The following is a 12,239-nucleotide window of genomic DNA, read 5'->3' on the forward strand; positions in this document are numbered from 1 at the left end:
GGAAAGGACAAGCCGAAGTGAAGGTGTTGACAAGCAGGTTGGGAATGCCCATGTCATGGTCTTGTGCTTGAATGCTAGCATGTTGCGCTGCGCAGGTGTTTCTGGAATTCGGAGATACGCACATCCAAACCTTTTGGCAAATCATTGCTTGCTCACGTTGTACACATCAGGAAGGAGCGGAGATCTTTGCCGCAGTTTGTCCGCTAACGTTGCATGCGATCCAACACAAAACACCGCAAGAACGATTGATACAGAACACACTTAACACCATGGAATGAGTCTGCGGTCGAGACAAAAGAGATGCTCCCGAGCTACTTCGGCATCATGGAAACACCTCAAGGGTAGCATCCCATGCAACGTTCGATTCGATCTCGGCATCTATCTAATGCTCCACAAGCTTAAGCGCGTCCTTTCGGGGATCTTGTGTGGACTGCACGACAACACCAAGGTCCTTACAATCCCAATGCGGCAGGCGCCATCCATTCGTCCACGCTTGTTGCCGCAGAACGACCGCGAGCGCCACGCACGACACGATGCGCACACCTTGGTACTGTGGAGCGACTGCGCGCATGGCCAAGTACGCTGCAGCGCCTGTGAACGCAATCGGCGCGTACGTGTCGGCGTACGGGTGCAGGATGCGCACCGGTCGGTTGAGGAGTGTGTCTCGAGTCATTCCACCAAATGTGGATGTCATCATTCCGCAGAGAGCGGAAACGAGGAGCGGGGCTTGAGCCCGAATGCCGTTCATAGCGCCAATCACTGCAAACGCGCCGACTCCGATGGCATCTCCCCAGTCCATCAGGGTGCCTTCGCCACCGTCAGCAGCCTTGAGCGTCAAACCAGTCCCGGGCGCGACCTCTTCCCCGGCAGGGAGCTGGCCCCACAAGTAAAACGCCCCGGCGGCCGCGGCACCGCTGAACACCAAGTACTCCCATTCTTCGATCCAAAATGGTTGCTTGTTCAGCACCAACGCGTCACGCAGAGTACCGCCGCCTACCGCCGTGATCGTGCCAACAAGTGTGCACCCCAGCAGGTCACATCCCGCCGTTGCAGCAGTCAACGACCCACTGACGGCAAACACGACACTGCCGAACCAATCCAAGGAGCGCAGACATCCCGTCGACGTTGTCAAACCTGGCCAACGTGGCAGACCTTCCCGTGGGCTCAACGCATCAATCGAAGCAGCGGCAGCAGCTGGCGTTTGTGGCGGGACGGAAGCGCCCGTGGTGGAGACAGGTTGCACGCGGCGACCAGAAAACGTCAACGGCACTCGCTTGGCACTAATGCGAAAGGATGCGATGGAGCTGGCGGCTAGCCGCTTGGCCACAAACATGACCACCACGACAAGTCTCCAATCAAGTCTGCACCGCAACACCGAGCTCAAACTTTATGTCATCCGCGGATTCCGGATAATTTATCCGGCCTGTAGACTTTGGTGACCTTCAATGTCTATCAGCTCGCCTGTCGGTACTTTCGATACCTTGTGCACTCTCGCAGCAGAAAGCCTTGACAAACGATAGCATTCGTGGGCAGTCTCGTTGCTCTATGTCCATGGATGACAGAGGCCTATTCGCTAGCTGCGTAGTCTGGGCGACACATTGTGCCTTGGGTGAGAGCATTTCCGCACCTTCCCAGGGCTGTTATCAACTGCTACGGCGTCATGGAAATTACAACTCGAACATATTGTCTCCAGTGCTATTATGGAGCCTCCCCGTGGAGGGAACTTTCAAGTGCTGGGAGAAAGAGTGCCTCGGGATGAGTAATCCTCAATAGCCCAAAGGACACCAGATGTACCGCTTGGATCTTCCGTGCATCGGCGCAATATGCATCGTGACCATGAGGTGCTTTCGGTGGCCGCTAGCTAGCCCTTTTCTCTGCTGCATTTGGTAGGAAGCGGGCGCTCGTTATGGTGATGGTGCAGAATTGCGATCTTTGGGAATTGTACGGATAATGGGAACAAATTTGAATTATCCGGATATCCTTCTGCCGCGAGACCAAAATTTGCCGACATGTCTGAGAGGTACCAGTCCAGACGGAGCAGCGCCAGCCAGAGCACATACCATGAAACAGGAGCGCAGAACTACAATCCCTCAAGAGACATTCTCGTCGATTCGGTGGTGGACGTAATCAACAGCCCCGCGGACCAGCATCCGACCAGTGTCGAGTTCTTGTACCTTCCATCGGGTGAAATCTTGGCCAAGCCGAGCCATACGACAAATGCAGTGATGCCACCAGCGATGATGCAGATCGATATGCTTTCGCCTTCCGCAAGATATGACAACTCAAATTTCCCAAGGCCTCCATCGACGACAGCTTCAACTATGTCTCTGAGGGAACAGGCCTTGTCCTCGCCGGCGTCACACAACCAAAAAAAGTACACCCGTAATCGCGCCCAATTTGTGGACACAGCGACACCTCCTGGCCATAATACGTATCAGCAACGTATCTTGGAGCTGGAGGCATTGCTCCAGAACGAGAAGAAACGTTCGTTGGACAAAATGAGACTGCTCCTCGACGAACAGGATAAGGTGCACGACCTTCAGACACGGTTTGCGTCATTGCAGTCGAAGGTCAAGTCGATGGAAAGCACCATCTCTCGCCATGACGCGACGACGCGCGATCTCGAAGCGAGTCTTGCAGCAGCGAACGCCCGGCACGCAACTGTCGTAGTCGAGTTGGCAGAAAAGACCAACGAAGTCGACAGGCTCACGCATGAAGCAGAGATCCACAAATCCGATATGGCGAAAATTCTTGCGCACGCACCACCGCCAGTATCCCCAGCAAGGCCAAAGCTGAACCTTGTTACATCTTCCACGCAGGTAAGAATTCTTGGCAAGCCTCGACGTCGGGTACGTGGAAGCTGATCGACCACGCGCTGGACTAGACTCCGCCTGCGCCAATGGCGACTCCCATGCAACCGGCAGACACTCGAATCGACTCTGAGGTATGGTGGCCTCCAATTGCATTCGCGATGACGGTTCATTTCGTGTTTTGTTGATCTGGATACGAATCTCTACTTGGACACCAACGACACCTTCAAAGCCTTACTCATCCTGATTCAAGGCTCCGTCACAAAGTTTTAGTCGGCACGACGTGGCGACAAATTACGAGGCTACTGGCACAAACATCGCTACGTCAACTTCAACCGCAGCTACACAATCATCGTCGATGGATACCGTCCTGGATGCGATCCGGGCGTGGAAAGAGATGGCAGATGCCTGGTTCGTATCAAGGATGCAGCCGTTTTTGTACCCATGACGGGGACGTTTCCTGCGGAATGATGCATGTGGTGGAGGTATTTCGAGTGTCTTGCCACTCGATCGCGTTGCGGTGACCGACTCTATTGACGCGTTTGACTCGTCTACCTTCGTTGGCTTCCACGCCCAGTTGCCTTTCACGTTCGTGTGGTGCTTGCGACCAGCTTTTCCCTCATGTGATGCTCGTGCAGGTGTCGCAAGTCGTCGTTGTCGTCCCTCGATTCCTTGCTTCTCGACTTCCCAACGCTTCCCGATCGCGCCACTCCATCTTCTACTCCGCCGCCATCGCCGACGAAAGATGCCAACGCGACTGTCATTGCCATGCTCAAGCGCCGCCTCGCACTCGTCGACAAGGAGTACCGCCACACACACAGCAAGTACATTGAGCTCAAGGAGCTTTGCGCCCGTCAATGCGTCCGCGAAGCCGATCTACAGAACTTTGTGGTACGTCGACGATTGCATGCTCATTCAGGTAGCATATATCTCGTGGTGTGTGGGTTACGGCGTTGCCATGGTGGCGTCCTCTGTGGCATCCAGAACAATTCGCTCCGGCTGGTGTGTACCATCGGGGTTGTGTTGCGTGGTGTTGTCGTTCGGTGGACTGGTGTTGATGGCGTTTTACCGCTCGCTTTCCCCCCGTGACGCGGAAAAGACAACGGTGTGAAGAGCCTTGTGTAGAACGAACATCGATTGCGAGGCCAGTGCAATTTGCGGCTACCGTCGACACAATCGACGGTGTCCCCATCTCTGTCTTTCGCATCGAGGCAGGAAGGTGGCGAACCCGATGAGCCGCGCCGTCCCATGGAAGGCCACGTCAAGGTAGTCATTCAAAAACGCGAACGCTCCAACGATCCGTCGCACGCGCCCGTGATCTCAACGACCGTGGATGGTTCCGCGGTGCGGGCAAAGCTTCACTCGATGCGCAAACAACGCGGCCACAAAGACGACAAGCATCCGTTGCACGTGGTCGTGCATCCATCCAAGGAATTGACCCGTCGCCACCAGCGCATGCCAACCCCACAAGCGAAAAAAACGACGAAAAGGACCGCACCACCGACAACATCTGTACGGCCATGGGTCTAGACAACGTCGAAGTAACTAACTCGGTGCACTCAACTGGTGCTTATTCCTGTCGGCACCGACACTTTCATGAGCACAGCTTGGCAGTTGGAATTGCCCGCGCACGGGATTTCGCTTGAACACTCTAGCGTGTCGCTGTCGTCAGGTCGATCGTTCCGATGCACTGCGACCGGCCACTGCACTACACCGAGATACACATCCTGAAATCCTGGACAGCGTGTAGAGATGGATCGCGGCGCCAGTTGCCGCGTTCAGCGAGAGCGCCACCATCTCTTCGATCGAGGAAGGTGCGTTTACTTGAGGGAATACAGCGACCCATTGCATGCCCAAACACAAGAGGACGTGGCATTAGAACCCCCCATTTTTGCATTTCCTTTCTAACAGATTATAAAAGAAACGACCAAAGGCCACCATAAGGCGCTTAACGGTACGACTTTTGGAAGCGAGCACGGGCGCTGGGACCACCGAACTTCTTGGCTTCGCAGCGGCGAGGGTCGGCCACCAACAAGGTGCGGTCGTAGGACAGCAAGATGTTCTTGATTTCGTTCTTGGACGCTTCGTCAACGTCTAAAAGAGGAACATCTCGAGTCAGGTCATGCGGAGGCAACGTGCCAAGCGTACACTTTTGGTGGTAAGCAACCAACGACTTGGCAATCGCTTGACGGATCGCGTAGATTTGCGCGGTGTGACCACCGCCCTTGACGCGGATACGGATGTCCACCTAGAGTCGACAACAATGGTGTCATGTCCATGCAATTCCCAATCCAATCTTCTCTTGTCCACACAACAGCAGCCTCACTGCCGAGACTCCATGAATGGAGCGATCGACAGTGGGCGTTTGTGTGTTCCATAACAAGTTACAGCAATGCCCCACAAGCGTCGACGTGCGTCAATGCGAGTGGGGATCGCACTCTGCAAGATATGGATCCACACAGCGTGGCCATGGATTCCATGGCCACGCACACCGAGGAATGAACAGAGGGACGATGGAGCACCGTGTCGGGGTGGGTTCGTTTCAACGTACGTTGGCAAAGCGTTGTTGGCCCAACAAGAGGATGGGTTCATACGTCTTGGTGCGCAACACTTCGGGTTCGACCAATTCAATGGGGCACCCGTTCACCTTGATCAAACCGCGGCCGTTTTTGCAGTAGGCGACGGCGGTCGCGTTCTTCTTGCGGCCAAACGTTTGGACCGATTGAATCTTTCCTTCCGAGCTCATCTTCCTTCTTCTGTGCGGGGTGAATGCAAAAGTAACATCGCCGCGTGCCGCGATTTCCTCTCGAAATCCATAATACCCCTCAAAACAAATATCGCCAAAGCCCCCAAACACCAGCCAATTCCCGTCCCGTGTCTCGACCAATCGATGGCGTGCAAGTCGCTGCGATTGGTCAAAACGGTAAAACCTACGATGAGAAAAGTGTTTTAATTTCATCGTATGCCTTTGGCAAGGCACGCATCGTTCCAAGCACCAGGGCTCCACCTTCCACACGAAGCGTAACATGCGTCCCTCCAACCCAACTCCTTCCAACACGGCCGACTGCGATGGCCATGCATTTATGCCAACGTGACAGACACGAATCCATATTGTCGGTGCACCAGCGACGAACTTCTTCGCGAAAGTCGACCCGCATGGATTGATCACGTCGAATTGATTCGTTTGTGCTTACTACACGCCTTTGGACTGGGGCTACGTTGCCAAGTGACGGCATCCCTCCCCACGTTGACCATTCCGATAGGAAGTTGTTTAAACACAGGTTTGGATAAAACGCGTTTTACGATTCCTTTGGTGGTGATTGGACGCGCTGGGTGCAGCAGCGACATTGAAGCGAAAAGTCGATTTTTGACGAACGGCGCGGATGAGGCCCTTGACGGATGAAGAGATGAAGACTGTCTTTGAGAAGATCAGCAAGTAGTACGTGCGCTTCATAGCTCTTGCCGCTCGTGTCCGCCGTCGACCTCTCACCGCACCTTGTGTAGCATCGGCCGCAACGTGCAGCACTTGGTTGTCCGCCCCGACGAAAAGTTTTGCTTTCGCTTGCACGGAGACATCGTGTACTACGTGAGCGAAAAGTTGATGCGACAAGCAACCAACATCGGCACAGAACAGCTCTTGTCCCTCGGCACAGCCGTCGGCAAGCTCACCAAGTCGAAAAAGTTTCACCTGCGCATCACGTTCCTCGACCATTTGTCCCAGTACGCCAAGTACAAGGTCTGGATCAAGCCCAACTCGGAGATGTCGTTCCTGTACGGGAATAACGTGGTCAAGTCGGGTCTCGGCCGTATCACGGAAGGCACGCCACAGTACGCTGGAGTCGTCGTGTACTCGATGAACGACGTGCCGTTGGGGTTTGGCGTCGTCGCCCAAGCCACGGAACTGTGCAAAGACTTGGCCCCCACCGACTACGTCGTGTTGCACCAGGCCGACATTGGCGAGTACCTCCGTGTAGAAGACGAAATGTTTTAACTTATACATCATGACCCCAACCACGTGTGCTTGCCAGTCGTCTCGATCACTGCGTGCGTTTGTCCGCCCTCGTAAATGAGTGGCTGGCAGAAGGTGCACTGCCGTCGCCGCGGAGTCCAAGCATCGCCTGTTCTAGAAGGACGGCGCCACAATGTCGTGGCCCTTGAAAGTGCATAGAGTTGTGCGACGAGGAGGGCTATTGCACAAACATAAATCAAAGACGGTGGTTTTCGGTACGCATCGTTCGGCAATGCATTGAGCACAGCGCCAGAATCGCCGCAGATGAAGGTCGCAGTGGCAGCAGCTTCGGTGGAGTTGGATTGTCCGGGGAAAGACTCGTTTGCATGGACGAGCAAATTGACGACTCCTACCTGTTTGTGCATCCTTTGCACAGCGCTCTATCGATACAATCGACCTTTTCCCGTTGTATCAGGATGCATCTCGTCATTCTTGTGCTACTTCTCGGGGTGCATTGCCGTCGGGATAGAGCATCCATTGGCAATCGTTAGCTCCCTTGTGAAGGTACAACCGATGTGGTCCTTCAAACGGCGTGGGTGGACATGACGGACACTTGACGCTGCTGAGCGTGCAAAACGTAGCTGGTACTGCGGTGGCGCAGGCGGTGATACCCTCGACGTCGACGGCAGTCGATCCATCCAGCGCGAGACAGCCCCGAAAAGTCAGGCGGAATTGGCGTGCTACAGTTCTGTCGGCCACAAACGCAAGAACGATGCTATCGGCGCCGCGATGGCTGAACAATGGCATGCGGCGAAAGCGTGGCTGGTGCTCGAGGAACGAATACAACCTCCCGCCCTCTACGCGAACCGTCCGTGGCACCCTGCGCAAGGCCACCGCGAGGACACATCGAGACTTCCAGTCGTTGTACAGTCGCGGGCAGTAACGCCGCCTGCACAAACTAGTTGCTTGCAAGTCATGGGCGGTCCCCCTGACGCGTCGACAGCGGCGCCAGAGCTTCCAGCTCGTTGACGTGACCACCGGGACAACTGCCATGATTGTCGTCCAGTATATACAGCCTGAACAGACGAGAAATTGCCTTGACTTTCCGCACAACGATCACAAGCGGATGAAGGTACCTGGTATCGCGTCAAACATGCCTTCGCGGTCATGAACTGACAGGTCAATCAACGCGTGAATGGGAACCATCAAAGCCGAGTTGTTCATGAGGAGCACCAACGGACCGCCGTACATGTACGCGAGCATCGCCATATGCGCCGGCTCGACGGGCTGGAACGACCGCTCCCATCCATGGCGCTGGACTACCTTGGACACGATCCACATCATCAGGTACCCGGCCCACACCTACGACATGTGTTAGATTCGAGACGCCCCCTCGCCATCTTACATAGCGGGCGCTGTACATGCATCCAAGAACAAAATTCCAAACGTCAGTGATCTGGCTCGTGCGCTCGGTCGCAATAGCCAGGTACGGCAGCCCCATCCAAATATCAGTCATCATGGCTATCGACACGAACGGATCGCTAAGCACCATGTAGGTAGGGTCACCCACGATGACTTCAAATGCGGAAAAGGACGGCGCCGTCCCTCCTCGGTCGGCGTTAGCCCACCCGAGGGTTTCCAGGTTTCGTAGCAAGACATGATAGTGGCTGTAATAGCGTCGCCACAGCACGCGCACGATATACGTGGCAAGGACGCATCGATACACGAGTTTGCACCAGCTCAACACTGGGTCTTCCCAAATAAGCAAGGCATGGTACACCATGAAGTCGGTCGGTTTGCCCGTAGCTTCAAACCAGAGACAATAGTCCCCCATTGGCAGCCCCGCCATGAGAACGTGATCGCAATGCTGCCATGACATGCGCGCCCGGCCTTGTTCGGATTCCGAGAGAAAACTGCACACCAACTCACGCATGCCTTCTGTATAAAGCCCAGCCCCTGGCACCACAAATTTAACAAGTAACAAGCTTTGAGCCTACGGACCTGGGAGACACATCAAGTATTGCATGCACTCTGACGCGGACGGTGGAACGGGGCGCAGGAGCCTCAACATGTTGGAGTTTGTCGTGACGTCGCGGTAGCACACCGTGGTCGGTAGCATAGTTTGGTTGTTGTATATCGACTGGAGGTAGACCGCCGTCAATCGACTTGCTTCCGCCTTTGACGTAGCATTCCATGCAGGGTGTATCATAGGTGGAATGGTCCATGGAAAAGGCTCTGTCAAGTACGCTAGAAATGGCTGGAGTGGGGGTCAACTTCACGAGCAAGTGCCAGGCAAACAACTTACGGTGATGACTAGCTTCAACGTGAACACCGTGCTATACACGAGTGAAAGGCGATTGAATCGCGTGGGGTACGCCTGACGGGCTGGCACGACCGTGGTGTGGACTTTCGCCATTCTCGCACTCCTGATTGATTCGGCAGTTACACCCATGAAACCGTTTGCGTTTCGCGTCGGTTGCACATTCTACCATTGCGCCCACCATCGTTGAACTCCCGTAAGTCGACCGTGGTTGCTGCCGAACTAAGCGCCGCACTTGAATCCTTTAACATTGTCGGCCGTACGATCCGTTCCTGCATGTTTTGAGTTAATGCCGCCCCCCCGGGCCAGATCTCGGTGACGAACACAATTGAGCTGAATGTTACAGTTCTTGACCTCCTCGATTCCTTGCAGCAACGAGGTGTCGCATCACTTTTAAACGATCTTGATCTGACGAACAGATAATGTGGTGGCGAAGGGGTGGACGCGAAGCTGTGTGAGTGGTCTTCTTGTTGGAAAGTTGAGTACAGTCCTACGGCAGACGAAGGAGTTCTCTGTCACCACTAGTGATGTCCAGCTGATCACGTCAAGGACCCCTCTCTTGACGTAGCCCAGCCGCCAACATGCCGCGTGCAGTCACCGCAACTTGTTCGAAGGGAGGAGCTTGCGTCCGAATGAAGGAACAATAGAGAGTTTTTCGGTACACCAAAATTTCGACATATCATTGGATTTTGCCTATGAAATTGAATATTTCACGGTACAGGTTTCCCCCGCATTTGGAGACCCACCATAATTCAATATCCCTAAAAAATGCATAGTCCTGGAGCTTACCGGTAGAAGAATATAAATTCAGAGTGGTAATTTGAAATTCAAAGCAACATTGATGGAACACATGTTGACCATAACATTGGTCATATGACATCGCTGTCATCAAGGCAGCGGCTAACAATTGAGCAGAAGCGAAGATTGATTGAGCATCGTACTGCTAATCCAGAATTAAATGGGTTGCAGCTACGCATGTGGGCCTACCATACATTCAGTCTCAACCACGTGCCTTATCAACAACAATCACACGGTGGATTAAAGCCTAATGATACTTTCGACGAAGCAGACAAGGAGAACTTTTCGTCTCATGCCAAGAAGCTGCATGAAGTCAGTCTTTTCGATGCACTCCAGTGGGCCAAGGAGGCATGATGGCAAGCCATGTCTCAGAGGACAATCGCAAATTGTTGGCGCCACACAGGAATATTAGACAATGATGTGTATGAGTTCACGAGCAAGATGGCTAACTTGTAATGGGATGTATATGTTGTGTGAGGTGAGTGTTCTGCCTTCTGGAGCACAAAAATGCATACATAAACATATGTTTCTTCCCAGCCAATCAGGTATCAACACGCCACCTCGTAACTAAGTACTTGTCATGACAAAATACCCCTGAAAGATAATTTCGTGCAATTGTCTCCTAATGCGGGTGAAATCTGTAATTCTCTACAAATCCATTCTCCAACTTTGTGCCAATCTATGCGTCGACTGAGATTGGTGGCCCCAATCTCAAGGTTTGGAACTCAAGGTTTAGATTCAAGAACCAGACTATGGTACGGATATCACACCAGCACACACAGCCATTAAGTTGGCAAAGTCATGTCACACCAGTATACACAACCATTCAGTTGGCAAAGTCATGTCAACACCACCCATCTGCACACCAGACATTGCGGAGCTCCATCCTGACGAGACCAGTGGGAACCGCAAATTTGCATGCCATCATGACATCAAGCTACTGCTGCAGATCACTTTCGCGAGTCCCTGGGAGGCCGACCACGGCAAGCAGTTGGTCCGCCATCGCTGATGCGCTTGGACAGTCTGCAACTTTTGGTCTAAAGAAAAAGGGCCCCGCGATGAAGACAAGGTTTGACGTTCTCATGTCTCGGTTTGTGTGAGGTGAAAGCGCGTCGTTGCGGAAGTCGGGTACAGCAGAAGAGTACGAGGAGCGAGAGCATTTGCTGCAGGATATCAAGACGCGTATGGACGACTTCAAGGCCTCTGAAACAATTCGACAAGATGTATGCCGAGGAAAACTGGAAGGGATCGAAAATTCGGGTACATTGTTGCGGAAAATGACGTTGGGAGAGCTTGAACGCAGCAGCCAAGAAGAGGCTGGCACACAAAAACGGAAGAAACGTAAAGCTACTGCACCATCGATTGACATGAACAACCTCATTCATGCAATTCAAGCAGGAATTGATGACAAGCACCGCCGAGAAGAGCTCATTACTGAGCAATCAGCAGCAAGATTAGAGTTTGATCGCGAACAAGCTGCCATTCGTGCCGAACAACACCACGCTAATCAGCTCATGATGATGAAATTGATCAGCGCAATCGCTAAACGTATTGAATAAAAATATTACTTCGATCATCACTCACATTTATCCCGAAATAGAAGTCAAGAATCCTTACAGCACTGTTTATGTAGGGTATATCACAAGTTAAACCAGGACAATGTAGGTTATTTATGTCAATTTGCTCAAGTTGAGGAAACATACAATGAAGTTCACGCTGAGTGTTGGTCAACTGTGTAATTTTAATGTAATTCATTTCTAAATAGGGCATAAAGCCAATGTATCATTTAGAATTTGTATACGTACGCTTCAAAATTCCTTGTACAAACAAATACCTGAGCGCCGCGTCATCAAAGCATCGTCGAAGTACAAGCGGTCCGCGAACTTGGAATGTAGTAAGCGAACAGTTGTCAATATCACACGACTGCACGCCTCGACAGAACGCCCAAACTCATTTGCCACTGTGAATAGTCGTGATGGTTCAGCATGGCGGCGGCAAGTCAATGCGAGTGCCTCAAGCGACTCAATTCGATCGGACCACTCTGTTGTTATCCACTCGGGGAGGCCGAAAAGGTTGCAAAGGGTTTCCAATTGCGGTATGGTGAAACGGTACTTGTGCATCGCCGTCGCATTATCGAGCAATCTATTGAATGAGTTGTTGGACGAGAGCAATGATCACTCTGGTCTAGGTCGAATGATGTTGCATTGAAGTAAAATGTCCATAATGGACATGAACTCATCAATAGAGAGGTTTTGCAACTTGTCCAGTCACGATCCAGTTGTCGATTTGTAAACACAAAATCCAGTTGGTGACAAAACAGGAGTTCGCCTGTGAAACTTTGTTCTGGAACCTGTGAGACTCA

At 52.7% G+C, this 12,239-nt stretch overlaps 6 protein-coding genes across 6 annotated transcripts; 4 read left to right on the forward strand and 2 right to left on the reverse strand.

Moving 5' to 3' along the window:
- Nucleotides 1-273: 273 nt before the first annotated feature.
- H310_10575 (hypothetical protein) lies at nt 274-1,379 on the forward strand (the record flags this gene model as incomplete). The annotated part of the gene is made up of 1 exon (XM_008876999.1): nt 274-1,379. A coding segment is annotated over one exon (1,042 nt), but the record flags the coding sequence as incomplete, so codon positions are not given.
- Nucleotides 1,380-2,004: 625 nt separating this feature from the next.
- H310_10576 (hypothetical protein) lies at nt 2,005-4,387 on the forward strand. The gene is made up of 5 exons (XM_008877000.1): nt 2,005-2,819; nt 2,885-2,944; nt 3,064-3,221; nt 3,449-3,701; nt 3,936-4,387. Exons 1-5 carry the CDS (start codon nt 2,010-2,012, stop codon nt 4,338-4,340), a joined length of 1,686 nt encoding a protein of 561 aa, XP_008875222.1. The 5' UTR covers nt 2,005-2,009; the 3' UTR covers nt 4,341-4,387.
- A 293-nt stretch (nt 4,388-4,680) lies between these two features.
- On the reverse strand, nt 4,681-5,585 carry H310_10577 (40S ribosomal protein S16). The gene is made up of 3 exons (XM_008877001.1): nt 5,362-5,585; nt 4,959-5,058; nt 4,681-4,904 (listed from the first exon to the last, which is right to left on the reverse strand). The coding sequence occupies exons 1-3, from the start codon at nt 5,554-5,556 to the stop codon at nt 4,759-4,761; spliced, it is 441 nt and encodes a 146-aa protein (XP_008875223.1). The 5' UTR covers nt 5,557-5,585; the 3' UTR covers nt 4,681-4,758.
- Nucleotides 5,586-6,151: 566 nt separating this feature from the next.
- On the forward strand, nt 6,152-6,919 carry H310_10578 (hypothetical protein). The gene is made up of 2 exons (XM_008877002.1): nt 6,152-6,249; nt 6,315-6,919. The coding sequence occupies exons 1-2, from the start codon at nt 6,194-6,196 to the stop codon at nt 6,799-6,801; spliced, it is 543 nt and encodes a 180-aa protein (XP_008875224.1). The 5' UTR covers nt 6,152-6,193; the 3' UTR covers nt 6,802-6,919.
- A 102-nt stretch (nt 6,920-7,021) lies between these two features.
- Nucleotides 7,022-9,199, reverse strand: H310_10579 (hypothetical protein). The gene is made up of 5 exons (XM_008877003.1): nt 9,065-9,199; nt 8,761-9,016; nt 8,165-8,715; nt 7,896-8,121; nt 7,022-7,835 (listed from the first exon to the last, which is right to left on the reverse strand). Exons 1-5 carry the CDS (start codon nt 9,173-9,175, stop codon nt 7,246-7,248), a joined length of 1,734 nt encoding a protein of 577 aa, XP_008875225.1. The 5' UTR covers nt 9,176-9,199; the 3' UTR covers nt 7,022-7,245.
- Nucleotides 9,200-10,718: 1,519 nt separating this feature from the next.
- Nucleotides 10,719-11,436, forward strand: H310_10580 (hypothetical protein; the record flags this gene model as incomplete). Its single annotated transcript, XM_008877004.1, has 2 exons — nt 10,719-10,867; nt 10,986-11,436. 2 exons carry the CDS (start codon nt 10,719-10,721, stop codon nt 11,434-11,436), a joined length of 600 nt encoding a protein of 199 aa, XP_008875226.1.
- Nucleotides 11,437-12,239: the final 803 nt, after the last annotated feature.

The sequence above is a fragment of the Aphanomyces invadans genome (assembly GCF_000520115.1).
Source record: "Aphanomyces invadans strain NJM9701 unplaced genomic scaffold supercont1.27, whole genome shotgun sequence".
NCBI lineage: Eukaryota > Oomycota > Saprolegniomycetes > Saprolegniales > Verrucalvaceae > Aphanomyces > Aphanomyces invadans.